The sequence below is a fragment of the Dipodomys merriami genome, unplaced genomic scaffold (assembly GCF_024711535.1).
Source record: "Dipodomys merriami isolate MVZ:Mamm:240054 unplaced genomic scaffold, mDipMer1.0.p SCAF_980, whole genome shotgun sequence".
In the NCBI taxonomy this organism is placed as follows: Eukaryota; Metazoa; Chordata; class Mammalia; order Rodentia; family Heteromyidae; genus Dipodomys; species Dipodomys merriami.
In genome coordinates, this window is record NW_027206602.1 from 171974 (window position 1) to 199765 (window position 27792).

Here is a 27792-nt window from a genome sequence, read left to right on the forward strand (position 1 = left end):
GTTTACTCAGTAGGCTGGCAAAAGGGCTGAGGAGCGGGAAGCTGCGCTCCCATTAGGATCAGGAGTCTCTGTGACCCGAGAACCCCCTGCGGAGCCAAGGCAGTGTGAGCATGAAGGCAGGCTTGGGGAGGAGGAGAGCCTAGTGCCGGATCACCCGTGCGCACCTTGTGCAGGTGCATCGGTGCCTCCTCCCTCTCCTTTCCCCTCCACAGCAACAGTGCATGCGCCTGTCTAGGCGAAGGCAAAGCTGAAGCGGGTGAACTCTCCCAATCAGAGCCCGGCATTCTCCGAGTACGTATCCTGGAGCTGCCCGCACTGGGCAGCGGGAAGCGGGAAGCTAGAGGCTGGTGGCAGGCGGCGGGAGCAGAGGGCAGGCCCCACGGCTGGTGGGGGGGCGGGACGTGAGACTTGGGCATAGCCTGGAAGGCCCGAGAAAGTCCTAGGAGCTGTGTGTGAGGGAAGTTCCTTCTTTGCTCAGCCCCCAGAAGTGGGGGCTGCGGGGGGCGGGGTATTCCCCCTTCCTCTCCAGGCTCCTAGAGGCCCTCAGGTTCCAACAGTTTTCATTTGGGGCCTCCTACTCGGAGGCTGGGAGCTGCCTCTGGGGTCTAAGGACCTCTGGACCACAACGCCCCCAGAGGTAAAGGGTTCGACTGGGACGGGAGGTGTGGAGCGGAGCCGTGGGGGGAACGGGGGTCCCCGGGCTGGTTTGGGCCGCTGCGGGGCCCCATCGTTAGCCGGGACAAGCCTTCCCAGCCAGTCCTGGCCCACTGCAGCTAGATCTCGGAGGAGCATCCTAGGAAGAGAAGAGCAGGTAGGACTCCGCCTCCCCACAGTCAGCCCCTAGGGGCATAGCCACGCCATTCACTCATTCGTTCATTCCTCATCATTTGTCATTCATTTGTCAGCCTTTTGACCTTTTGGCTGATATTTCACGTTTTTAGGCCAAACTATTTTATTAGTCTATTACTCTTGAACATTTTGTGTTTGTGGTAGACTTTACTTTTTTTTTTTTTCAGGTTGTGGGGCATGAACCCTAGGCCTGGTCACTGTCCCTCAGCTCTTCAGCTCAAGGCTAGTACTCTAGCACTTGAGCCACAGAGCCAATTCCAGCGTTTTCTGCTTATGTGGTGCTTAGGAATTGAACCCCAGGGCCTCATGCATGCAAGGCAAGCGCTGTACCAATGAGCCACCTTCCCAGCCTGGAGACTTAGTTCTTGGTACTGTGTTGTGTCTTCTCCTTAGTCTCTTTATTTGAATAATTTTTTTAAATCCCCAGTGGTCCTTTCTGAGGCTTGCTTAGTGGGAGCAGAGACAGAGCACACTGGTATTTTGTTCCTCTTTTTAGTCTTCAGGATGTATTTTTTTCTTTTTTCTTTTTGTTGGCCATGATACTTGAGCTCCAGGCCAGTGCGCTGTCCCTGAGCTCTTCAGCTCAAGGCTAGGGCTTTCTACCACTTGAGCCACAATGCCACTTCTAGCCTTTTCTGTTTATGTGTTGCTGAGAAATCGAACCCAGGGCCTCATGCATGTGAGGCAAGCACTCTATGGCCAAGTCACCTTCCCAGCCCCTTCAGGATGTCTTTGTACGTTCAAAATGTCAATAATTATTTCATTATTTCTTTCCCCTTCAACAAATCACTTCAAGTTTTACCTGTTCCCTTTCTTAATCAGGAATAATGTTTTTCAGAGTTCTAGGTTAAGTAATAAAAACTGAAGGACAGGAACTTGATATGGCTGCTGGATGGGTGGGTTGGTAGTACAGAGTGATGGGAGGGGTGACTGATCAAGACTCAGTGTACAAACAAATGTACATGTAAAACTATAACCCTTTTGTAGAATCATTAGAAGATAAAAATGAAAAAAAATTAATAACAAAAACCCATTGTCTTCTTAGAATATTAGATTTCTGTGAATAGACGTTCTCGTGGTTTATTAGTATTTGCATATATTTGGATGCTGTGAATTATTTTCTCTCTGTTTAGTATATTTACCCAGAGATTCCTTAATACTGAAGTAAGGTAAATTGGCTCTATATAAGTTGAAGTATCTCCTATAGAAGAGGTTTCTAGGAAGTAGGCAGGCTAAAGCAAGTGACAAGTTCTCTTTCCTTCTTCCTTTTTTTTTTCTTTTGTCAGTTGTGGGGCTTGCACTCTGGGCTTGGGCACTGCCCCTCAAGGCGAGTACTATACCACTTGAGCTACAGCGCTACGTCTTGTTTTCTGTATGTTTATTGGAGATAAGAGTCTCATGGCCTTTCCTGACCAGGCTGGCTTTGAACTATTCAGCCTCCTGAGTAGCTAGGATTACAGGCGTGAGCCACCAGCACCTGGCTCCTTCTTCCTTTTATCTTTTTGCAAGAAGGCCTTTGAAAATTACCGTAGATTATATTATTAAAAGGTAATTTATGAAGAAGGCCTTTTGTACACATTAGTAAAAAAGATTTTTATAGAGATATCTCTATGATCAAGAGAGTTAATCATTATTGTTCTTTTCTATGTTGGTATTGGGCTTGAACTCAGGGCCTGTTGCTCTTACTTAGCTTTCTTGTTCATATATGGACCTCTACCACTTGAGCCTTGGCCCTACCTTTTTTGCTGTTTTTTTAATTGAAAGACCCCAGACTCACTGGGATGCTTTCTTCAACGGGAGGGCACCCCAAGAACCAAGACTCCAAACCAGCAGATGCAACAAGCAAGAGGATTTTATTAGGCGTTTGCGCAAACGGTCTCCCTGTCGAAGGCAGACTGGAAGCCCCGAGCAGAGGTTACAGGCACTTTTAAAGACAAAAACCACAGGATTAGCATAAGACCCCAGGCTCCCCAGGATTGGCTCAGCTCTGCACAGGAAGTTTTGTAACACTTGTTGAAAACTAGTTGGTTCCCTAAGGGGGGGGGGAGGCTTCTCTGGAGGGGAGTCCACATAGTTACAGGCTCCCTAGTTTGCTGGGCTCGCCAGATGGTCTTTATTTTGAGCCCCCTTGCTGAGAGTTTCTAAACAGGGCGTTAGAAGAACATATCTATGTTTGCAGACCCTGTCCCTGGGCCGGCCTGCATCTGGACTTTGTAACTTTTTAACTTATTTCTGGGAGGGGAAGAGTCAGTGTTAGCGCAAGCAGGTTTACAGAAGCAGAATTAGCAGTTAGCATATTAAAATGGACATGGCCCATATAGTAAAATGGACATAGCCCCAATTTCAATCTTTCATTTATTATTATTTTTTTGAGATGCAGTCTCAAAGACTTCTGACCAGGATGGTTTTAAATTTTAATTGTCCTCTTATCAGTGAGCCACCAGTGTCAGCTGAATTTTCTTGCTTTTGTTTTTTATTTTTGTTTATCAGTGAGAGTTTACCTGTCGAGAGAGATAACTGTAGTTTTCTTTCCCAGGACTTGCTGAATTAAAAAAAAAAGGGGGCATTTTAAATTGTATATTTTATTGGATTGTTAGCTTTTCAAAAAAATTTTTAGGGCTAGGAAGGTGGCTCAGTGGTAGAGCACTTGCTTTGCATCCCTGAGGCCCTGGGTTCGATTTCTCAGCACCACATAAGCAAAATGAAAAAAGATGGAAGTGGCGCTGTGGCTCAAGTGGTAGAGCACGAGCCTTGAGCTGAAGAGCTGAGGGACAGTGCCCAGGCCCAGAGTTCAGGCCCCACGACCGGAAGAGCTGGCCCTCAGCTCTTTAGCTCAAGGCTAGTGCTCTACTACTTGATCCACAGCGCCACTTCCAGCTTTTTTCATTTTGCTTATGTGGTTCTGAGGAACAGAACCCAGGGTCTCATGCATGCAAGGCAAGTGCTCTACCACTGAGCCACCTTCCCAGCCCCTTTTTGTTTTATTTCTTTTTCATGTTTTTTTTTTTTAATTTCTATTGAGGAACGCTGAATAAAAGAAACCACAAATCACCATTGGACCTTTTATTTGGGAGTGGTTTGGACTTTTCAGTTGCAATATAGTTTTACAACTATCTGGTTGGGCAGAGGGAGTAGGTGACTAATGCCTGTAATCTTAGCAATTCCTGAGGTTGAGATCTGACTCTCTTGGTTCAAATCCAGCCAGGAGACTTGTTACTCATCTACAATTAACCACTAAAACGGCTGGAAGTGCAGCTGTGCGTCAAGTGGTAGAGTGCTAACCTTGAGCCCGAAAACTCAGGCCTTGAGTTTTAGCTTCAGGACCAGAACCAACAAAACAAAACAAAAAACTTCATTAGGAGTAGCTGCTTGTTTTTTTTTTTTTTTAAAAGAAATAGAATTATCTGTCCTGCAGTTGGGTACTACATATTCCATTTCCAAGTTCAAACATAATTTGTTATTATTTTTCCACAATTATTATTTTTTGGATAACTTTTCTTATAAAATATTAAAAGTAAATACCTGTTCTTTCAAGAAGGATCATGTTTGTGGGTTTTTTTTTTAATGTTTTCGTCATTTTTGCTTCCAATGCTTTTTTTGGTCCATTGTGGGGCTTAACCTTGGGTACTGGGTGCTGTCCCTGAACTCTTTTGGTCAAGGCTAGTGCTCTCCCTCTTTGAGCCACAGTGCTACTTCCAGTTTTTCTGGTAGTTATTTGGAGATAAAAGATTCTCATGGGACTGGGAAGTTGGCTCAATGGTAGAGTGCTTGCCTCACATGCATGAGGCCCTGGGTTTGATTCCTCAACACAACATAAGCAGAAAAAGCCAGAAGTGGCGCCATGGCTCAAGTAGTAGGGTGCTCGCTTTGAGCTGAAGAGCTGAGGGACAGCGCCCAGGCCCAGAATTCAGGCCCCACGACCAAAAAAAAAGTCACATGGACTTTGTTGCCCAGGATGGCTTTGAATTTTTATCTTCAGATCTCAGCCTCCTGATTAGCTAGGATTACAGGTGTGAGCCACCAGTGCCTGCTGCTTTATAAAAATAAACCCTTCTTTGAAAAAATCCCTTGTGGGGCTGGGAAGGTGGCTCAGTGGTAGAGCGCTTGCCTTGCATACATGAGGCCCTGGGTTCGATTCCTCAGCCCCACATAAGCAAAAAGTAAAAAGCTGGAAGTGGTGCTGTGGCTCAGGTGGTAGAGCGCTAGCCTTGAGCTGAAAAAGCTGAGGGACAGTGTCCAGGCCCAGAGTTCAGTCCCCACGACCGGACCAAAAAAAAAAAAAAATAAAAAAAAATAAAAAATCCCTTGTTTGTTATACAATAATTTAAAAAAAATTAGCAACCAGCCTATAGATCCAAAGGAAAATAATCAGTTCTTTCAGGATTCAAATATAAACTTGCTGTTGTATTGTTTATTATATTAACAGACTTTAGTCCACCTAACCTGTAACACAGACATCTTGAACAATTTCAATCGCCAATAAAGAACTATATCATTAAGAAACAGTGGGGTATTTTTAAGGAGTTGCAAGACTTACCATGAGTGTAAACTCTTCAAATAGTGCCACTGGTGATACTCAAAGGTAAGCCTCCAGTCTCTTTTTTTTAGTTGAAAAATGCTATTCGTTGCAAGGAACAAGTAATTGTGACTGTCAGAGCTAATTGGAAGAATTTTGATGGAAGCATAAAGGAAGTAAAAATATCTTGAAATGGAGCAAACAGGATGATGGCTTATAAACATAGCTCTGGGTCCAGAGATTCTATAGGGATTATTATGCTTCTTTGTGAACTTTATTAACTCTGTGTATGTGAAGTTTGTCCTGAGACTAGAGCTTTGGTTGTTCTTTTCCATTACTCTAAATCTTTTACTTGTGTCTCTGCTTATTTCCACTTGGGTTTGGCCATTATTTCATTTTGCCATAATGTCTGTGATTCTAATTTCTCTTGTTCATCTCAGTAGCCCTAATTGCTTCTGCTTAAGCATTCTTTTAGTTTTAGCTCTACTGTTAATTGCTCTTGTACTTTATCTCTCAGTTTACATTTTGAGAAGATGCATTTAATTGCATCATTTGAAGGTAGAATGAGATTTTTTTTTCTGTTGGCCATGGGGCTTGAACTCTGGGCCTGGGTGCTGTCCCTCACCTCTTCAGCTCAAGGCTAATGCTCTACCACTTGAGCCACAGCACCACTTCTAGTTTTCTGGAGGTTTATTGGAGGTAAGAGTCTCATGGACTTTCCTGCTTGGCTGGCTTTGAACCGAGATCCTCAGATCTCAGCCTCCTGAATAGCAAGGATTACAGGTGTGAGCCATCAGCGCCCAGCTTGCTTCATCTTTTTTGTATCATAGATTCCTTTATACCTTTGAGTAAGGTGATTAATTTTAGTTCATTCACCTATGGTAGGTGGAGTACAGTATTCTAAGGTATTACAAAACTGGGCCCTTGAGGAGAATTTAACTTTCTATTAAATATAGTTTTAAAAAAGGTAAGTACAGAAATTGAACCTATATATGTAGAACTTTTTTTTGTCAGTCGTGGGACTTTGAACTCTGGGCCTGGGCGCTGTCCCTCAGCTCTTCAGCTCAAGACTAGTGCTCCACCACTTGAACCACAGCACCACTTCTGTTTTTTTGGTGGTTAATTGGAGATAAGAGTGTCATGGACTTTCTTGTCTGCACTGGATTTGAACCGTGGATTCTCAGATCTCAGCCTCCTGAGTAGCTAGGATTACAGGCGTGAGCCACTGGCACCTGGCTATGTAGAACTTTTATAGTCACATAACAGAAAAATTCTGCTAAATCTAAAATAATTGGGGATTATATTCTGTATATTTAATTCTGTTTTCAAAATAATTTATTTAAAAGATATTCTAGGGCCTGGGAAGGTGGCTAAGCAGTATATTGCTTGCCTTGCATTCATGAGGCCCTGGGTTCGATTCCTCAGCACCACATAAGCAGAAAAAAGCCAGAAGTGGCGCTGGGGCTCAAATGGTAAAGTGCTAGCTTTGAACTGAAGAGCTCAGGGACAGGGCCCAGGCCCAGAGTTCAGGCCCATGACCGAAAACAAACAAACAAACAAACAAACAAACAAACAAACAAATAAATAAATAAAATCTTTTAAAAAAGATATTCTACAAGCCAGGTGCAAGTGGCTAATGTCTATTATCTTAGCTACTCAAGAGGCTGAGATCTGATAAATGTGGTTCAGAGTCAGCTTGGGAAGTCAAATCCATGAGACGTTTATTTATTTATATTCTTTATTTGTTTTAAATTTATTCTGTAAACACTGTATAGAGGAATTACAATTACATGGGCAAGATAATGAGTACATTTCTTTTTATTTTTTTGTCGGTCATGGGGCTTGAACTCTGGGCCTGGGCGCTGTCCCTCAGCTCTTCACCTCAAGGCGAGCGCTCTACCACTTGAGCTACAGTGCCACTTCCGGTTTTTTGGTGGTTTATTGGAGATAAGAGTCTCACAGTCTCTCCTGCAAGGGCTGGCTTTGAACCTCGATCCTCAGATCTCAGCCTCCTGACTAGGTAGGATTACAGGCGTGAGCCACCAGCGCCCGGCAATGAGTACATTTCTTATCAAGCATTGTAGCCTCCTCCTTTGTTTCCCCTTCCCATACCTTCCCAACCTCCCCCTACCCCGCCCAGTTAACCAGCAAAAAGCTGGAAGCAGAGGTATGGCTCAAGTAATATATTACCAGTGTGAGGAGGAGATTGCTGAGGGATGCTGAAAGGCCCTGAGTTTAAACCACAGTAATGGCAGATACAAACTGCAGAAGCATCATGAGGGTTGGGAGGGGATAGTCTTTTCTCATACTTAATTTGGCAAGGATAGATCTAGATGGTATACATGTTTGAATGTAATCCTACTTCTTAGAGTTTACTGCCAATAATATTTTGGGAAATATTTGTCCAGACTTTTTCCTACAAAAGTATTAATATATTAATGGTACAATAGTTCACATTAGTTTCATTCTTTTTTAGTTAGGAAAGGGAAAATGACTAGAAATCTTTCATATTATTAGTGGCTACAGTATTCTTCATAATTCTAGAATTTGAAAAAAAATTATTTAAACTACCAGTAACATATACATTTGTCTTTTAACAGATTCTAATTCATATCATGGAATATGTAGTATTTGTCTTCTTTCACTGGACATATTCTTGAGCTTTATCATGTTGTAGCCTGTATCAAAATGTTACTTCTTTTTTTTCTTTTTTTTTTTTTGTCGGTCATGGGGCTTGAACTCTGGGCCTGGGCGCTGTCCCTCAGCTCTTCAGCTCAAGGCGAGCGCTCTACCACTTGAGCTACAGCGCCACTTCCGGTTTTCTGGTGGTTTATTGGAGATAGGAGTCTCACAGTCTTTCCTGCCCGGGCTGGCTTTGAACCGCGATCCTCAGATCTCAGCCTCCTGAGTAGCTAGGATTACAGGCGTGAGCCACCAGCGCCCGGCTAAAATGTTACTTCTTTTTATTGCTGAACATTCTATGGTATGGATATACTACATTTTGGTTATCTATTCAGTAGTTAGTAGGTGTTTGAGTTGTTTCCACTTTTTTTTTTTTTTTTTTTGTCAATTATGGGGCTTGAACTCTGGGCCTGAGCACTGTCCGTCAACTCTTAAGCTTGCTCTACCACTTGAGCTACAGCACCACTTTCGGTTTTCTGGTGGCTTATTGGAGATAAGAGTTTCATGGACTTTCCTACTGGGGCTGGCTTTGAACAGCGATCCTTAAATCTCAGCCTCCTGAGTAGCTAGGATTACAGGTGTGAGCCACCAGGCCTCTGCTTTGTTTCCACTTTTGACTTCTATGAACATTTGATACAATTCTTATGTCAGCAGGGGGCCTGTGGCTCACACCTGTGATCCTAGCAATTTGGGAGGCTGAGATCTGATGATCATGATTGGAAGCCAGCCTGGACAGGAAAAGCCATGAGATAACTCCAATAAGGCACCAGAAAACTGCAAGTGGAGCTGTGGCTCAAAGTGGTAGAGTTCTAGCCTTGAGCACAAAAAGCTCAGGGACAATGCCTAGGTCCTGAGTTCAAGGCCCATGACCATACCCCTCCCCCCAATCTTTATGTTGACATGTTCTTTCTCTTGTTGAGTTGATTCTTTTTTTTTTTTTTTTTTTTTTTTTTGAGTCCAGTAGTGGGGCCTAAACTCTGGACTTGGGCGCTGTCCCTCAGCTCTTCATCTCAAGGCTAGCACTCTATCACTTGAGCCACAGTGCCACTCCTTTTTAGTCAATAAGCCTGGCATGGTGGTGCATATCTGTGATCCCATCTATGGTATAGCTTAAGTGGGAGGATGCCTGGCTTGAATGAGACTTGGAGTTTAAACAGTTCTCATTAGAGGAACTGTTATCTGTGCTGAGGTTTGAATTCAAGTCCTTATGCATGCTTAGCTGGCATTCTGCTGCTTGAGCCATGCCTCCAGACTGGCTTTTTTCTGGCTATTTTGGAGATGTTGTCTCTAGGACTTTCCTCCCCACGCTGGCTTCAAACCTTGATGATCTGGATCTTAACCTCCTGAATAGCTAGGATTTAGTGTGTGTCACTGGCACCTGGCTGGAGGGTCTCTCCCAACTCCATTGTCTGATATTTTTCAGCATTGAACACACATTGAATTATTTTCTTCAGAATGTCTACTTTTATTTCCTTTAATTATTTCTTTTCTTCCAGAAAGGCATTATAGGTTAAAATGACATATCATGGAGCCAAACTGTGAAGTATGAATTCAATTTGTCTAATATTAGTCCTGTTAAGTAGGGCAAATGACCTTATTTTCCTGATTTGTAAATCAGGGTCATAATGGTATCTCTCTAACAGGTATCTATCTAGCAGTGTTAAAAAGATTGAATTTATGAGGCTGGGACTGTGGCTTAATGGTTGAGTGTTTGCCTACCATGCATGAAGCCCTAGGTTTGATCCCTCAGCAGGTACCATATAAACGAAAAAGCCAGAAGTCGTACTGTGGTTCATGTGATAGAGTATTATCCTTGAGCAAAAGAAGCTCAGCGACAGTGCACATGCCCTGAGTTCAAGTCCTAGAACTGGCAAAGAAAGAAGATTAAATTTATATGTTTAAAATGCTTAGATGAGATTTTTCTCCCTCCCTCCCTTCCTTCTTCCTTCTTCCCTTCCTTCCCTCCCTCCCTCCCTCTCTCCTTCCCTCCCTCCCTTCCTGACTCCCTCCCTTCCTCCCTACCCTTCTGTCTCTCGTGCTTTCTTTTCTTTTCTTTTTCCATTGGTCATTGGTCATGTCTTGAACTCAGGACCTGGGAACTGTTCCTGAGCTTTTTTGTTCAAGGCCAGTACTCTACCACTTTGAGGCAGAGTTTCACTTCTAGTTTTTAGGTGGTTAATTGGAGATAAGCATCTCAGAGACCTTCCTTGTGGGGCTTGCTTTGAACTATTATTATCAGACCTCAGGCTCCTACGTAGTTAGGACTACAGAAGTGAACCACCGGTGCCTGGCTCAGATGAGTGTTTGTAAAGCAATATTGCTTTTTGTTAGCAATTTAGGTTATGGTTATTATTATTATTATTATAATTATTTGGTAGTGGGGTTTGAACTCAGGGCCTAGGTGCTGTCGTTGAGCTCTTTGCCTCAAAGCTAGTCCTCTACCACTTTAACATGGTGCCACTTTTGGCTTTTGAGTGGTTAATTGGAGATAAAAGTCTCCTGGTGACTTTTATGCCTGGGCTAACTTTGAACATGATCCTAAGATCTCAGCCTCCTAAGTAGCTAGGATTATAGGTGTGAGCCATCAGTGCCTGGTCTATAATCACATTTGATAATTCTTTCTATAGATTTTTTTTGTTTGGTCATGGGGCTTGAACTCTGGGCTTGAGAGCTGTCCCTGTGCTCTTCAGCACAAGGCAAAAGCTCTACCACTTGAGCCACAGCACCACTTCCTGTTTTCTAGTGGTTTATTGGAGATAAGAGTCTCACGGATTTACCTGCTCGGGCTGGCTTTGAACTGTGATCCTCAGATCTCAGCCTCCTGAGTAGCTAGGATTATATAAGGTGTGAGCCACCATTGCTGGGCTTCTATATCGACTTTTAACCTCAGTGGTCTTCTTCTTTTTTGTTGTTGTTGTTGTTGGTTGTGGCGCTTGAACTCTGGGCCTGGGCACTGTCCTTCAACTCTTCAGCTCAAAGCAAGCACTCTACCGCTTGAGCCACAAAAAAAAAAAAAAAAGTAGCATCTCATTTTGTGTGAGTAAACAGAGGATTTTTTTTCTTTGGCGATCATGTGGCTTGAACTCTGGGCATGGGCGCTGTCCCTCAGCTTGTCCTGTGCAAGGCTAGCAATCTACTACTTGAGCCACAGTGCCACTTCTTGTAAACTGCTGATTTGAACTGTCAGAGCAGTGCTTCCTAGCCTCAGTTTTGTGTTGGTCTCTTGTGTAAGGTGTGTAAGGACCAAGGCCTTACCCAGTATTCCCACTTCCAGCTTTTCCTGTTGTCTGTCTGTAGAGGACTTTGTGTATTTATGAGTTTTTCCTGCCAAAAGTTTTTGCTTTTGTATCTTAGTCATTCTCTGGCCTCTGAAATCTCAGTCATATGAGTGTAGCTCATGAGGACAGCCATAATGTGTGAATTTGAAGACACTGTTCTTAATGGCTTGCTCAGCGAGTAGCATCTTTTGCAGTACAGCTCCAACCAGAAGTAATGGAACGCAGAGGGAGTCTAAGATCCAGACTGTTACAGAGAGGTTATTTCTCTAGATACAGACAAATGCATCTCTTGTCTGGGACTGAGACAATGTTCATTTTACAAGCTTTTCATATGATTTTGATTCCGATGACCCATGAGCCACTGTTTTGGAAAACAGTATCATTCCCCAAAGATCGCATGTAACAAGAGGGTATCAAAGGACCTCAAAGGAATTAGGGGCTCTAGTATTTATTTAGTACCAGTTTTCTTTTTTTTTTTTCTTTTTGTCAGTGGTGGGGCTTGAACTCTGGGCCTCATTGACCCAAACTCTTCAGCTCAAGGGTAGGGCTCTGCCACTTGAGCCACAGTGCCACTTCCCATTTTCTGGTGTTTTTTGGGAGATAAGAGTCTCATGGACTTTCCTGCTCAGGCTGACTTTGAATGGTGATCCTCAGATTTTAGCTTCCTGAGTAGCTAGGATTAAAGGTGTGAGCCACTGGCACCAGGATACTTAGTGCCTGTTAGAACTCTGGCACTGAGGGCTGGGAAGGTGGCTCAGTGGTAGAGCGCTTGCCTTGCATGCCAGAGGCCCTGGGTTCGATTCCTCAGCACCACATACGCAAAAAGAAAAAAGCCGGAAGGGGTGCTGTGGCTCAAGTGGTAGAGTGCTAGCCTTGAGCTGAAGAGCTGAGGGACAGCGCCCAGGCCCAGAGTTCAGGCCCCACGACCGGACCCCCCCCCCCAAAAAAAAGAACTCTGGCACTGAATTTGGCATGCAATAATCTTGTTACTTTAACTTGTGCAGATTCCATCCAGTGTCCTTTGGCTGAATTGACTTTTTAGGAAAACATTTTTTAAATTTTTTATCTTTATTGAAAAGATGATGATCTGGGGTATACACTTACATAAGTAAGGTAATGGATACATTTGTTTTTAAATAGTGTTAACCCATCCCTATTTCTCCATGTTACCCATCCCTAGTCCCCTTCCCCACAGTTGTAAGGTTCATTTCCAACTTAGTGCCAAGTGAGTATTAATGTTGCATTACTTCATCCTTTGTCCTGCTTTTTCTGTGATTCCCTTTCTTTTCCAAAGAATGAATAAATTTATATAAAAGACACAAGGTACAGAAAACTATAAGAGGAAAAAAATAATAACTACATACAAGATATGAAAAGAGCCTCTTCTTTCTGATTCCTGGAGTTCATGTTGTTATGTTTCATTATATGTGGTCCTATGCACTTAGCAATTTGGGGTATTGAGAGCTTGTTACAGAATATCATAGACATATTGTAGTTCTTACAAATGAGGCAAACCATGGGTCATTTTTAAAATTATTGTGAAAATGCTGTACAGAGGGGTTACAATTACATGGGCAGGGTAACGAGTACATTTCTTATCAAGAATTGTTGCCTCCTCCTTTTTCCCCTTCCCATCCCTACTTACCCCCACACCCCTACTCCCCCACCCCCACACCAGCCAAAGTTGTAAAGTTCATTTTTCAACATAACGACTTGTACATATCATTGTAGCAGTGGGTCCTCCTGTATCCAGAGTTAAATGATTTGTTTTTTCCTTTCCTCTTCACAAATTATACCAACATCAAATAGAGTGAAAGCAGGGGTTATACTGTGGGGGAGGGACGTACAAAGCAATAAAGAACTCATCTTATGTAACAATCCCAAGAAAGGAAAAAAAAAACATTTGAATCCTTATCTTGGAGTCATTTTGCATAACATCAACTTTTCTGATCTTTTCTGCTCGTCTACCTCACCCCAGTTAAAATGGCTATAATCAGGAACTTTAATAACAACAGATGCTGGAGGGATGTGGACAGAAGGGAACCTTACTGCATTGTTGGTCTGGTGTAAACTTGTTCAACCACTTTGGAAAGCAGTATGGAGGTTCCTCAAAAGATTCCACATAGAGCTTCCCAATGACCCAGCAATCCCACTTTTGGGCATTTACCTAAATGATCACAAACAAGGACATTCTAAAGCTGCCATGGGTCATTTTTAAAATATATATTTATTGTAAGATACATGGGTCAATATTTAATAGAACCAGATCTCATAGACTATGAAATAATTCTCCTATAATCTATTAGTCTCAAATACCCAAGCACCTCTTTTTATTTATATAATACACATACTGAAATGAACTCCAAAGATATGGAAATAACTATCTTTTTTCTTAGTTTTTTTATTTATATGATGACTCTGTGTTCTTTACCTTATAGATAGTGTATTCACATGAACATCTGTGGAAAGGGAGGGGAGGGCATAGAATCTGAGGGAAAAGGGTGAAAAAGTGTGGCAGTGGAGTGTACTAAACATGGATGAAAGCCAACTATGCAACTCGTGGGTGCAGATAGAAGAGAGGGAATGGGAGAGGATGAGGGAAACAGATGATACTCTATGTAAGGAAATGTATTTATTACCTGGTGAATGTAAATGTAATCCCACTGTATATCACCTCTAAATTAACAAAGTAAATAAAAAATGTAACCAATTGCAAATATTAAAAGGTGGCAAAAGCAAGGTTCATTTCTGTCATCCTTGCTACTCAGGATGCTGAGATCTGAGGATCACTTTTCAAAGCCAGCCTGGGCAGGAATGTCTGTGAGACTCTTCTGCAATTAGCCACCCAAAGAAGCTGAAAGTGGAGCTGTGGACTGAGTGGTAGAGCACTAGTCTTGAACACAAAAGCTCAGGAACAGCACCCATGCCCTGAATTCATGGCTCAGAACTCTCACACACACACACACACACACACACACACACACACACACACACACACACACACACACACACACACACACACACACACACACACACACACACACACACACACACACACACACACAACATGGCAAGAAGTGTATCATTAGATTTTTTGGTGGGGCCACCACCCTGCTTTGACCATTTCATGGTCTCTTCAGGCTCCTGCTCTTCACCTCTTTGGACACTAGGTGGCAGTGCTCCCCCATAATAACCCAATGGCACCAAAGTTTAGGGCTTTTCTGAAGTCTCTCCAGGTGGTTTGCTCATCCTTACATCACCCAGATATAGCAAGAATCCTGTCAAGATGGCTTAGTAAGAATCTCACCATCAAAACATGATTCACTTTAATATCTTCTTAAAGAAGATTTTTGAAGTTCTGTGCTAAGAGGAGCAAAGACCAAATATATTTCCATCTACCACCCGTCAATTCATCCATCCATCATCCATCTATCTACCCATCCATCCCTCATCCATCTCTCCACCATCTGTCCATCCACCCATCCATCCATCATTAATCCAATCCCATTTACTCATCAGTCATCCATAATCCATTCACCCATCCAATATCTACACATCATCCATCCACCCACCCAATCTATCCATCTATCATCCATGCTCATCCATCCACAATCCACCCATCCATCCATTCACCCACTCAATTCATCTATCATCCATCTTTCTACCCTCCATCCCTTATCCTCCTCTTTACCATCCGTTCATGCATCAATTCATCCTCCATCTGTCCACAATCCATCCATCCATCCATCCATCCATCCATCCATCCATCCATCCATCCATCCATCCAAACTTGGAGCATTTCTTTTTCTCAGAAAAGTGCTATATGAATTTATTTTTTAGGTATAATATGTTAAAGATTCGTGTCATTTAGGAGAGAGCGTGTTGAACACTTCACATCCTCCGGGGAGATAATTGGTATCTCTCTAGGGACTGGTGGGGTGAAGGCTGGGGATGGTGGCAGGAAGCACTGGCACACCAGCAACAGTTTTAATTAAGTTTTTTTTTTTTTTTTGGTCAGTTGTGGGGCTTGAACTCTGGGCATGGGGATTGTCCTTCAGCTATTCAGCTCAAGGTGAGCACTCTACCACTTGAGCTACAGCACCACTTCTGGCTTCCTGTTGTTTCATTGGAGTTAAGAGCTCACGGACTTTCCTGCCCGGACTGGCTTTGAAACGTGATCCTCAGATCTCAGCTTCCTGATTGGCTAGAATGAAAAGCTTGAACCACCAGTGCCCAGCTGCTATAGATACTTTTTCAGAAAGTCCTTGCAATTTTGCCCAGTGTCAGCCTCCGACTGAGATCCTTCTACCTATGTCTTCTCTGTAAATGGGATGACAGGTGTGCCCTGATGTGCTCAGCCCCTCTCCCCTTTTGCAGATGGGTTTCAGGAAGGAATCTAGACTCACTGCAGTCATGTCCTTGGCATGACCTTAACTAAGCTCTGCTTATCTTGCACCTCTGAATTTGGATTCACCATCCAGCCTTCTCTTCCCAGAGAGGTTGTTCTGTGAGGCTAGGTGAACCCTTAGGGGTTTGTTTATCCATGAGGAGTGCTGAGCTCCAGGTCACAGCACTGATCTCTAGGTGTATAGGTCCTGTCCTTGCTGGAGTTGGAGTAACACCATCTTGTAGCAAGTCATTACTTAGCTGTTGGACCAGGTGAACTGCAGCACACAAGACCTCCTTCCCTTGGCTGGATCCTGGGTGACAGCAAGCAGGGTGCAAGCAGGCCATCCCATATTCCACCTGCAGCTACTCTGCGGGCTTGACACTAGGTGGTGCTCTGACCTAGATTCTGTTAAAGACAGAGTCACAGGAGAATTTAGGGATAGTAGTATATGTGTGTCTGTCTTCCAGGGTCCTCGTGATGACTCTCTGGGTGGTACAGGCTAGGGGCTCATAGCTGTCTCCTGCTCTGTAAGTAACCCCTACTAAGACGTCCAGTCTGCCCCTTTGGACCCAGCTCACAGGCCCCCAGCTCTGTGCAGAGCTTCCCAGGAAGTTCACACCACGGTCTGCCCTTCCACTGGCAATGCATACAGGGCCTTGGGCTTACCTGGATGGCCTTCCAAGTGGCTCTGTCCCGGGGCATCCTGAGGATCTGCTGAAGGTCAAACCCCCTGCCCAAGCTCAGGGCTACTCTCTGACTCACCAGGCTCCCTGGGAGAGAGACTGGCTGCCTCAGACCAGGCAGGCCCCAGGTTGTGGCCATGGCAGGGGGAAGGACCCAGCCACAGGGTAGAGGCCTGTGCTGCCTTCTTCACTGATGCCCCGAACACCTGGCTTCACCATTGCCTCTGGCCCAGCCCCATTTCCTCTGGGTGTTGTCCTGTCCCCTTTCTTCACCTTTGTGGTGGCACAAAACCATTCTTCCCGTCACCAGCATCACCAGTGAGGGGCATGTGACCTAAGCCCAGCCAATCACAGCACTCCAGCCCCTCTCAAGAGTGATTGGGGACTGGGAAGGTGGCTCAGTGGTAGAGTACTTGCCTAGCCTGCATGAGCCCTGGGTTCCATTCCTCAGCACCACATAAACAAACAAACAATAAAAAGAGTGGTCCAGGAGGTGGGTGTGTGCCCAAGAGGAGCCAATAAGAATGCCTCTGCAGACCCAAGGTGGGCCAATGGGAATACCTCTTGTTCACCCATGGAGGGCCAATGGGCATTTCTCCTGCAGACCCAAGGAGGACCAATGGGAATGCTTCCTGCAGACCCAAGGAGGGCCAGTGGAAATGCCTCTGCAGACTCCAAAGCTCCTGCAAAGACAGTCTGGGATTCCAAACTGCTTGGTCCATGCTTGCCACGAGTCAGACCAGTGGCAGTTGGTGTCATGGCTGAGGTTTGAAGGTGGGAACTGAATCCCAAGTGAGGAGAGTGGGTCTGTGGTGTGGATTAATGGAACAGAGTTGGTCAGGTATGGCAGGAGGGCTCCTGAGGTTGAGGTTCACCTAGGTCCTGCTCTCTGATCTGGCATCTTCTGCCATGGCCTGGTGCAGCAAGTTTGCCCTTGACCTTGAATGCTGGAGAAAGAAACTTCCATGTCTTCTAAACCAGCCCACCTCATGTATCATCATGGTAGCTCGAACCACAGGAAACAGTCCCCAGCATCCGTAAGGGAAGTGTAGATAATGTGAACATAGAGCTGTAAAAAACCCTGGGGGAATCTCTGTCCAAGGGAGACTGGAGGAGAGGGAAGAAGACTGCTTTGTTCTCTGCCAAGCTCAGGCTGGACTTTCGGGGCCAGCACTCCTCTCCAAGGGTGGTCTGTGGAGCCATGGAACCTTCCAGCAGGGCTGGTGACAGTGGCCTTTAGATCCCCCCTCAGCTGAGGTCCTCTGGTGCCTGGGGGATGGGCCCCAGCTGCTTGACATCCTGGGAAATCTCAGCCTGCACTCAAATCCTAATTTATATCGCTGGGAAGGTAATTAATGCACTCATGTAAATTCCTTTTTACTGCTGAGTTTTGAGTAACAGGTGTGTAATTATTTCCAGCTTGCCTTTCAAGACAATTCTAAACCGCGGGCTGTTAAGACCTTAATATTCTTCAGGGTTGCCAGGGATGGTATTTTTCCTGGATCAAATTCATCCCCCCTGTTGGGGCTGACATTATTGGGTTACAAATTTTGCTTCAGGAGGCTGGAAGGCTTAGCCGTGCGTGTGCGTGTGCGTGTGCGTGTGCGTGTGCGTGTGCGTGTGTGGGTGTGTGTGTGTGTGTGTGTGTGTGTGTGTGTGTGTGGGTAGGTGGGTGGGTGGGTGGGTGGGTGGGTGTGTGGGTGTGGGTGTGTGGGTGGAACAGCCAAGGCTGGCCCTGGCCCTGTGTGTATTGCTATTTTTTATTTTTGCAGCCTGGTCTCTTCTTTATTGAGTCATGGATATTCCTTGCAGACCTACTATGAGCACAGTTCTACGAGGATTGTGTAACAAGTGCAGCAGCTAATGAACCTTAGGGAAGATTAGTTGTGGGCACAGAGGGATGGGGACGAGTCCTGAGGCTTGAACTCAGCGCCTGGGCACTGTCCCTGCAGCTCCTAGCCTGGCTGACCCTGGCTGATGTCTTGGCCTTGGGCTTCAGGGTTCTCAGCTGATAGTTGAAATGATATGGGCCCAGACAGTTGGCGTCCGGCCCTGCCCCGCTTCCCAGGAGCAGTGGGGCATGGGGCGTAGATGCTTGCCAAGGCAGCCCAGCTGGCTTCCAGACACCAGCTCTGCGGTGGGCTGGGCGTGGGCCACAAGACCCAGGTGCCCCTTGGGGAGTCTGGGCAAGGCCTGAGTCCCAGTCCCGAAAAGGCCCAGGGCTGACAGCTTGGCCAGCAGCCCCACACCATGGGCAGGCAGTGGAACCTGTAAGAGGCACGGCCTAGAGGCGGAAGTGATGGTATTGGAAAAGTGGCCTAGAGACCCCATGCATTTGAGTCGTGGCCTAGAGGGAGGAAGTAAGAGCATTGGGGTCTAGAGAAGAAAGTAAGGCCATAGGGGTGTGGCCTAGAGAAGGAAGGCTAATGGGGGCGTGGTCCACAGGGAGGAAGTGAGGTCATTGAAACTTGGCCGGGCAGGGGCTGTTAGGGGCCTGGCCCTGCTTTTCCTCTGTCTGTCTCCAGTGGGGGTGAAGCCATTTTGCCCCACCTGGTGATCTCCACCAGGTGTTCTACCCCTCCACAACCCAAAGCAACAGGGCCAAGTGGGCCAGAACAAAAAGAAACCTTTCATCCTGTAGGCCAATTGCCTCAGGTCTTATGTTACAGATGGGAGAATGAGGAGCACATGGGATAGCATTGGATCAGGGTGTGTTTTGGGATACACACATACAACATGCAAGCACACGCAAACACATGTATGCACACACAAGCATGCACACATGCACATGAGCATATATACATCCATATACACATGTGCACAGACACAAACACACATACAGTTCATGCACACACATGTACACACACGGAGGCTTGTTTCCTCCCGCCCCTCCCCCCATTTCCATGTTTCCCTTCAGCTCCTTGTCGGTTGCATTATCAGGAACTGCTTGATAAAGGAACTCTGTTGGATGATGACAAAAATTGATTTCCAATTCCCTGCAGAATGAGTTCATCATCACAGTGGCACGAGCAATTTAGCTTAGACTCCAGGCCTGCCTGGGATTATAGCTCACACTGACAAGTCAAGCCCCTGGAGGGTTTTCCTGTGAAGCCCCAGGAGGATTTTGACAGGGAGGGGAAAGAGACATTCTCAGAGGGGTTTGTGTGGGGGTGTGGCCAGAAGGGCATTGCTGCTTCAGGGCCCCTCTGAGGCCACTGGTGGGAAGTAGTCTCCCAGGCTGCCTTCCATGGAGCTGTGGGAAGTTGAGTCCTGCTCAGCTTGATCACTCAAATGTGCAGCTGAGAGAGAAAGGATCAGTTTCTTCGGTATAGGAAGCCCTCAGATGGTGTCCGTGGAGGGTTAAAGGAGGTTTTCAGGAGTTTGGGAAGTGGCCTGCATGGCCTGGGCCACTGACTATGACAGGCCAGCTGATTGGTTGAGACCCCATCTCAAAGATAATTGGAGTGAAGAGAGCTTGGGTGTGGCATGAGGCCCTAAGTACAACCTCAGTATGGCCCGCAAAACATTTCAGACAAGCCCATTTAAATGTGTGTGTGTGTGTGTGTGTGTGTGTATGTGTATGTGTGTGTGTGTGTGATTCTGCTCGCCCTGGTGCCCTGTAATCCTAGCTATGCAGGAGGCTGAGATCTGAGGATCGAAGTTCGAAGCCATCCTGGGCAAGTAAATCCATGAAGTTCTTATCTCCAAATAACCACCTAAAAGCCAGAAGTGAAGCTGTGGCTCAGGTGGTAGAACACTAACCTTGAGCAAAAAAAGTGAAGGGATAGCACCCAGGCTCTGAGTTCAAGCCCAAGGACCAGCCAAAAAGAAAAAAGAAAAATGACTAATTCTCATTGTGCATCAAGTGACAGTTGCTTCAAAGCCACTTTTGTTGGGCCCACAAATGAACTAAAAGTGGGGGCAGAGTCTCATACCTCTAACTCATGTTGTATGTGTCTCTGCTCTGAACCATTTTTCCAGCCATTGCTTTGCAATCACTTTAGGGTTCAGGAAGGACCAGACAAATTGATAATTTGACAAGGGATGAAGCCACCACTGAGGGCCAGCAGAGCTCCTCAGGACAGATCACCCCACAGGACACAGGATATGCTCATCCTGACCAGCTGAGACAGCCATCATGCCTCTCCAGAATCCACCAGAAACAAGGACCAGAATGATCACCACCTAGGCCACACAGGGACTGGTGGCCATTTTAACTTGGCATACCTTTGTCCTCAAGTCTCCTTATTTTTTATTTTTTGCCAGTCTTGGGGCTTGAACTCAGGGCCTGGGCACTGTCCTGGAGCTTCTTTTGCTAGTGTACTATAACTTGAGCCACAGCACTGCTTTTGTTTTTTTCTGTGTATGTGGTACTGAGGAATCAAGCCCAGGGCTTCATGCATGCTAGGCAAGCACCCTACCACTAAGCCACATTCCCAGCCAAAGTCTCCTTATTTAACTGAAGGCAAATGTCTGTACCCCAAAAATAGCTGATGATGTGCCCAAGCTGTTTTCCACCCCATCGCCACCATGGAAGAATTGTCCTTTACATGCCCCTCACCGTGTCCCTTTATTTGGAGTGGAGCTCTTGTGGTTTGGATCTGGGGTGTAAAACACTGGTTTCCAGAGGACAGCTAGCCCAAACCAATCAATGGGTGGGTGGATGGATTGGTGGTGATAGGCTCCCATCTTAGTAGCCAAGGTAGTGTGGTTGTGCCACCTTATTTGCACTGATTAGGTAGATGCATGATTGGAGATTACCACATAAATAGATACTATGATTGTAGCACCCAACATTCAACAGTTGGTACTCCATGTAACAAACTCCCTGCCCATGATGCAGGGGGTGAACATCTGCTTGGATCCCTCCCATCCTGCCACATGTGCCGAGCTCTGGGGGCAGTGAGCAGTGAGCAGTGTCAGTGTCTGTCTATGTCTCAGGAGAGCCAAATTCCTAACTCCACCACCCTAGTGGCTGGAATTGCAAAATTACAGGATATATGCATATATATCTACATATATATGTATGTGCCATATACATATTTATGTATATATATACACATATATATGTGCGTATTTGAGCTTCAGTTTGTGGGAACAGCCAAGACCAGTTACTGGATGATGGAAGAGTTGTGTTGGGGGCAGGGCACCTATGGCACCTTCTTTGTCCTGTGGCCAGATATTCCCAGGGGCTGAGACCCCTACTGGGCTGTCACTTGGAGCCACTGCTGGTCTCCTTCCCATGGGGGATTCTGCAGGATGTTGTGCCCCTGTGTATGTACGTAGGGATGGCAGTCATGCTGTGGTCTCCTGCCACTCATTTATGCTCCTCTGGAGCCTCCTTTCCCAGTGTGGAGAGCCTGAGAGAACTCGTTGAAGTCAAAGGCACTTGGACTAATGGCATAATTGCTCTCTGAAACCATTTGCAAAGTAATTATTGACTATTTTTAGGTTGATCTAGCTTTTTTTTTTTTATCCCCACTAAGTAATGAAGCTTTGCTTGGGGTGATGGGGTGGGGAGCAATCATATACACACACACAGTTAGACAGAACAGAGGTCCACTCTTTGCCACCGTTTTCTTTTCTACCTGCTTTAATGCAATAGCAGAGATGAAACAGCACCCTCCCCGCCCCCCCAGCCCCAAGCCAGCGGGTGAGTGAATGGGCCCCTGGAGACCTCTGTGTTCTTAGCCCTGCTAAGGGACATTTTTGGTATTAAGATGCACTTTCAAGAAACAGCAGCTGGAGAACTTGCTGAGACTGGCAGTTCCTGTAAGGACAGGAGGTCCTTGAGGCCCCGAGGTTAGAGTAATGAAACCCAGGAATTTTCCAAGTTGCTCTCTTGAGACTCTCCCTCCCCCACCAGGGGGCTTCCTTCTTCCTCTACTCCCCATCCTTCTATGCCCTGAAATCCTGTCCTTCATTTGCTCGCTGCTCACAGCAAGCTAATGGAGACACATAGTACAGTATTCACATTTAAAACATGGTTATTAGTGCTCCATTAGGATAAATGAGGTCTGTGGAAAACCAGCCCATGCATTTCGGTGTCTGCTTAGTGTATCCATTGTGCCCGGATGGGGTCCTCGGAGCCACTGCCCGGGGAGAAGGGGTGAGCTCTGCCCAGAAGAAACTCCATGTGCAGGGGTTGGTGATGGGAACCAGGGTCACACAGGGGGGCTGAGACTGGGGTGAGCTTGGTGGTCAGAGCCCATGGCCGCAAACAGCTATCAAGGAAGATGGTCACCTTTTGGGGAATCAGAAGTGCTCTGACTGACCCATGGCAGTGGGTCAGGAGTTAGGAGAGTGTGGCCATGGAGTGACAGTGGGTATAGATTCTGGAGCACCGTGGCCATGGCAGTTGGTAGGCATCATCCTTCACAATGACCAGCAGGGCCCTGGCTCCTCACATCCGAAGAGCCAGGTGCAGCTGCTCATCACCTGACCCCTCTTGAGACCATGGATCACCACTTGACCTCTCCTAAGACCACGAACTGTCAGTCCACTTCTGAAGCCACCTTTGGCCAGTTCTGAACGTACTGGTGACCAGGCCCTGCTTTGCCTCTGCTTGCCTCCTCTCCTCCCGCCCTGATTCTTTCTGTTGAACCTAAAGCAAACATCTCTCTCCAAAGATGGCCGAAGACATACAGAAGAGCTGTCATTATCCATTACCTGACACAGACATCCCTTTTCTGCCCTTCGCTACATGTCTTTATTTGGCTCAGAGGAACTAGTGGCCCTATGGAATGTGGGGCTCCTGGTGCTGTGGTTGGGGGGCCCTGACTCTGGTTTAAGCACTGTGTGACCTTGGGAGATCCAGGGTCCAAAGTGACCTTCATACTTTATCCTTTCTCCTCCCTGGGAGCTCACGGAGCCGCTTGCTGATGGTGCTAGAATGGGCTCAGCCTGTCTCACTGCTTATGGTGACCCATCCTGAGGAAGAGGGGGGGGGAGGCAGGTCTGTGCTTGATAGCACTCACCAGAAATCCTAGCACTTGCAAGGCTGAGGCAGGAAGATCAAGAGTTCTAGGACAGTCTGGGCTACTTATGAAAGTCTGAAACATCCTTCTGTCAGGGAGTCAGCTGAGCCTGCCTCTGGTCTGAACTATACAGGATCCCTCAGTCACTGGAGCTTTCCTCCTCCTCCTCACCTCCCTTCTCCTGCTCTTTGTCCTCTTCCTCTTCTTCCTCCTTCTTTGTGCCAGTCCTGGTGCTTGAACACAAGGCCTGGGTGCTGCCCCTTAGTTATTTTTTTTTCATTTGGTCAAGGATGATGCTCTACCACTTGAGGCACAGTTCTACTTTCAGCTTTTTGGTGGTTAATTAGAGATAAGTGTCTCATGGACTTTCCTGCCTGGGCTGGCTTCAAACCGTGATCCTCATATTAAAGCCTGCTGAGTAGCTGGGATTACAGGTGTGAGTCACAGGTGCCCTGGCTGTGTTTTGACATCTTAATGGAGTTGGTAGAAGGGTACTAACTACTTTTTCTTCTGATTTCTGAGTTTGACACTTTTAATATTCATTAAAAATGATACGATTTCCTTGTTTCTGCATCTCTCCTGCCTCAGGGGGTCTATTTGCATTTGTAAAGTTCCAGAGTCCTTGGCAGGTTTCTTCCATTTGGAAATAAGGTGCCAGGACCGTTGTTGCCCTATGTAAGTCCCACATGTAGCCTCAGCTCTGAGTTATGACTCAACAGCTCCATAAGGAGTAGAAACAATTTATAATGATGAGATTTATCATGGAGATAAATGGCTACCACTTGTTAATGGTGAGATTGATTGCTGTAAAATTTATCTGCTCAGTGTCTTTTGTTAGTAAGGCCAGGGAGATTGCACAACTCTTAATCCCTTCTCAAAAAATCAAGCTGTCCCCTATCCTCAGTGAGGAGCCCAGGGGAGATGTCCAGGAAGAACATACATCGATCAAGACTTTCCAAGGGTACCTTAAGTTATTATTATTATATTGTGGTGGTACTAGGATTTGAACAGGGCCTCGCCTGCTCAGCAGATGCTCTACTTGAGCCATGTCCCAGTTCTTACTGCTTAGGTTAAGGATGGGGTGTTTACTTTTGAAATAGGGTCTCATGTTGCCAGGGCTGGTGTGAACTTCCTATTTGTATGATACTCCCACATGCATAGCTGCCACTACAACCTGCTTATTGATTGCAATTGTGTGTGTGTGTGTGTATCTGAGCTAGCTTTAAATTGTGAGCCTCCTGATCCCTGTCTTTCAAGTAGGAGCCAGATCCCACCCAGCTGTGACATCCTGGATGGATGAACCCATTGGTAGAGTCAGAGCCCTCACAATCCAATCACTTATCAAGGCCCTGCCTCCTGACAGTTCATTCAGCTATGATGTCTGGTGGATGAGCCCATAGGTGGAATCAGAACCTCTATGACCCAATCATTTCTCTCATCTCCAGATGGCAGCAAGCTTTCAACCCAGGAGCCTTTGGACCCTATTCATGCTTCCCAGATGAAGAAGATGACATAAAGGGATGGCAGAGATGTCTGGTTGCAGTCCTAATGCACCAGTTGATCAAATTAAGAGGACAACAGAGATAGGGACTCAGAGCTCTAAACCCAAGGAGTGGAAGGATCTATCCTGGAACCATCCACTAACAGATTTTGGCTGAGTGAGAAGTTAATGTCTGCAGTGCCTAGCTGCTTTTATTGGGGATAGAATCATGCATTTGGGGCTGTAACGGATGTGGGGGGACCTATGGAAGATGAGGCATAGAAAACATTCCACCTGCACATTGCAAAGTTCGGGCCAATGGCTCCTCTTTCTCCTCTCACTGAGAGTCAGCCTTTGGATGGTCGGCTGGGGAAGGAATATCCAGTGTCACCAAAAGGCCAGAAAATCCCCAAGCCAAATCTCCTCTATCAGGTTGATTATTTTTCTTCCCATAACTAGTAGCAGGTATTTGGCTGTGTCCATTAAAAGCCATTTCATGTTCCCTTGACAAAGGAGATTTTTATTTAGTGCTGTAAGATCAATAATGAAGCATCTCATGTGAACTATTAAAATGGGAAATGTTTGCTGGGCTGACAATTGTGCTATCAATACATACCGAGTAATACATTGAGGACAGCCAAATGGACCAATAGCTCTTATGGAAAAGGCTTAGCAGGGCACCCTGGCTGGGACGCAGCTGCCGTGCTGGCCTTCGGGGCTGCATTTGGAAGAGTCCTCCATAGATCCCCAGCAGTCCTCCATCTCAAGTGGGGTGGGACATGGCTTTGGCTGCCTGAGCTGCTCACACGCATGTTTTCCATGTGGTGGAGAGCTGTGTAGAATAGACTCCTCTCCTTGCCTTCTCAGGGAGGCCTAGAGCAGTTTCACTCTGGACTGCAGTGTCCATCTTGGCCCATGCCCCTAGACATGATGTCCTGCCTTCCTGCCCCTGTGCTCAGTGCCTGGGACTCCAGACCTGCAGACCCTCTGCCCCCTAACTTCCCACCAGTCTGTCATTGACTTGCCTCTGAATCTATAGGTTTTGTCTCCTAATTCTTAATAAAATGTTTCCAGGACTTTTCCTCCACTTCTGTCTACTGAACACCATTTTTTGTAAACCCTCTTCTCTATCCTCCTCATCACCACTCCCACGTCCCCTCCCTCCTCTCCCAGTGATAGGGCTTGAGAAGTCCTAGCCCTGATTGTTTGGTCAACTTGACTGGATGGAGAAACTTGGGGGAGACTGGGGAGGCTCACTTCTGCCCATGTCAATGATGGATTTTGAAATGATCCAATCATATCAGGGTGATGATCGTGAATGGATTCATCAGATCATGATGTGATCAGTGTACATCTGATCATCAGTGGATTCATCGGATCATGATGTGATCAGTGGATCTGATTATTGATGGATTCAGGATTTGATTAGACCCTTGGGAGCTGGTGGAAATGACGGGGTCTGGGTGGAGGAAGTGGGTGGCTGGGAATGTGTCCTTGGAAGCTGTATCTTGCCTGGCCACTTCCTGTTAGTCCCATTGAAAGACAACCTATGAGGAAGCTGAGACAATAGCAAATCAAAACCTGGCAGGGCTTCTGGGATCATTTAACCCCTCACTCCAGAACTGGGATGGGAAGAGCAAGAAACACAGGTGCGAGCTCCTTCACACCAAGGCACCAGCATATGCCTGCCTGTCGCTGGAGGTATTTTTTTTTTAGACACAATCTCATGGGGAAGGCAGCCTGTGCAGTCAGCCACAGAATCTGCCTCCCAACGTGAGTGCAGCCTCTTTTCAACTCTGATAGCAGCTGACAAGCCAGAGGAAATGGTTTCCACTTGTCACCAAACTTAAGGTCAGGGAGGTGGTACCCTCAGCCAACACCCATTGTCTCTGCTCAGAAAGCTCTCTGTACATCTTCAGTAGGTGCTCCAAAGAGACACCATGCCACAGGCATGACCATGTCTGCATCCTACCTACCCACATCTGCAAACAGCTAGGTACAAAAAAAAAAATAAAAAACACCTGGAGAGAGACAAGCTGAACAACATGGATGGGAGGGCCAAGAGGAGACAGGAGGTGAGTCATTAAGAATGTGGACCAAACTCTGTAAGTTTTCAAAGGCACGTGGCTCAGGAAGAGTGGGTGAAGACCTGTGGCCTATTTAGATGTGCTTTAAATGTAGCTGTTCCTCCCATTCACTCCAAGCTTCAAATCTTTACCATGAGAAACACAACAGAAAACTACCCAGACTCATTAACATGCAATCAACTGGGAAGCAAAGACATGCTCTTTGCCATTGCAAACAGGTGAAACATAAACTGGCATATTCTTTTCCAATCTGAAGAATTTTTCCTTCACACACAAACTAGCCATGAAATATGTATGGGGACAATTCTGTACACACACAAAAATCCTCGATTGAATTTATGGGCAAATTCCAAGGAATAGTAGGTCAAATGATCAAATAAGGGAAATAATGTTAAAAACAAATATCCCCAAACACATACCACCTTTCCTAAAGTTTCACATGCTCCTGTCATAGGGATGAGGATGAATGCAAATACTGCAATATTACAAGTGAAATGGATTAAAATCAGCTGTTGTCAGATTGGGGTGTTGTAAATGTGATCTATAAGGAATCGCTAAGAGGAAGTTATACAACATGGATTATTTCCAACTCCAGAAATAAGCAACTTGGGTTTTGATTTTTCCTTTCAGGGCAGACACAGTTCACCCTTTCACATTGTAAATCTCACTAGGGCTGAATAATGCTCTCACAAGAACTGACAAAGAAAGAATCAGTCATGTCAGACCAAAAGGCTTCCTTCTGTCTGCTCCATGCAGCTTTCTTCCAATAGGCCAACAGGAATGTAAAATCCTGTTCTCAACTATCCCTCATGCTCACCCCATCTTTCAATTAATGACACTGCAATCAGAT

The 27792-nt window shown here is 45.9% G+C and overlaps 1 protein-coding gene and 1 long non-coding RNA gene across 12 annotated transcripts in view; one reads left to right on the forward strand and one right to left on the reverse strand.

Annotated features, from left to right (window-relative positions):
- Positions 1 to 25985, forward strand: LOC138822090 (uncharacterized). 2 transcript variants are annotated; one of them, XR_011370342.1, is made up of 3 exons: positions 1 to 291; positions 5276 to 5431; positions 24821 to 25985. It is a non-coding gene; the product is annotated as an uncharacterized lncRNA (long non-coding RNA). The 2 variants fall into 2 exon arrangements; XR_011370341.1 differs by lacking the exon at positions 1 to 291 and adding an exon at positions 554 to 811.
- LOC138822088 (PC4 and SFRS1-interacting protein-like) overlaps positions 1 to 27792 on the reverse strand; it is a 242520-nt gene that overhangs the window by 114216 nt on the left and 100512 nt on the right. Inside the window, exon 4 of one of the 10 annotated variants that reach the window (XM_070014624.1) lies at positions 10087 to 11040. The exons of the other annotated variants lie outside the window; for them this stretch is intronic. Coding sequence (XP_069870725.1) covers positions 11035 to 11040 — 6 coding nt within the window. The 3' untranslated portion in view covers positions 10087 to 11034. Of the gene's footprint in view, positions 1 to 10086; positions 11041 to 27792 lie in introns of those variants that run through there. 10 annotated transcript variants of the gene reach the window in all.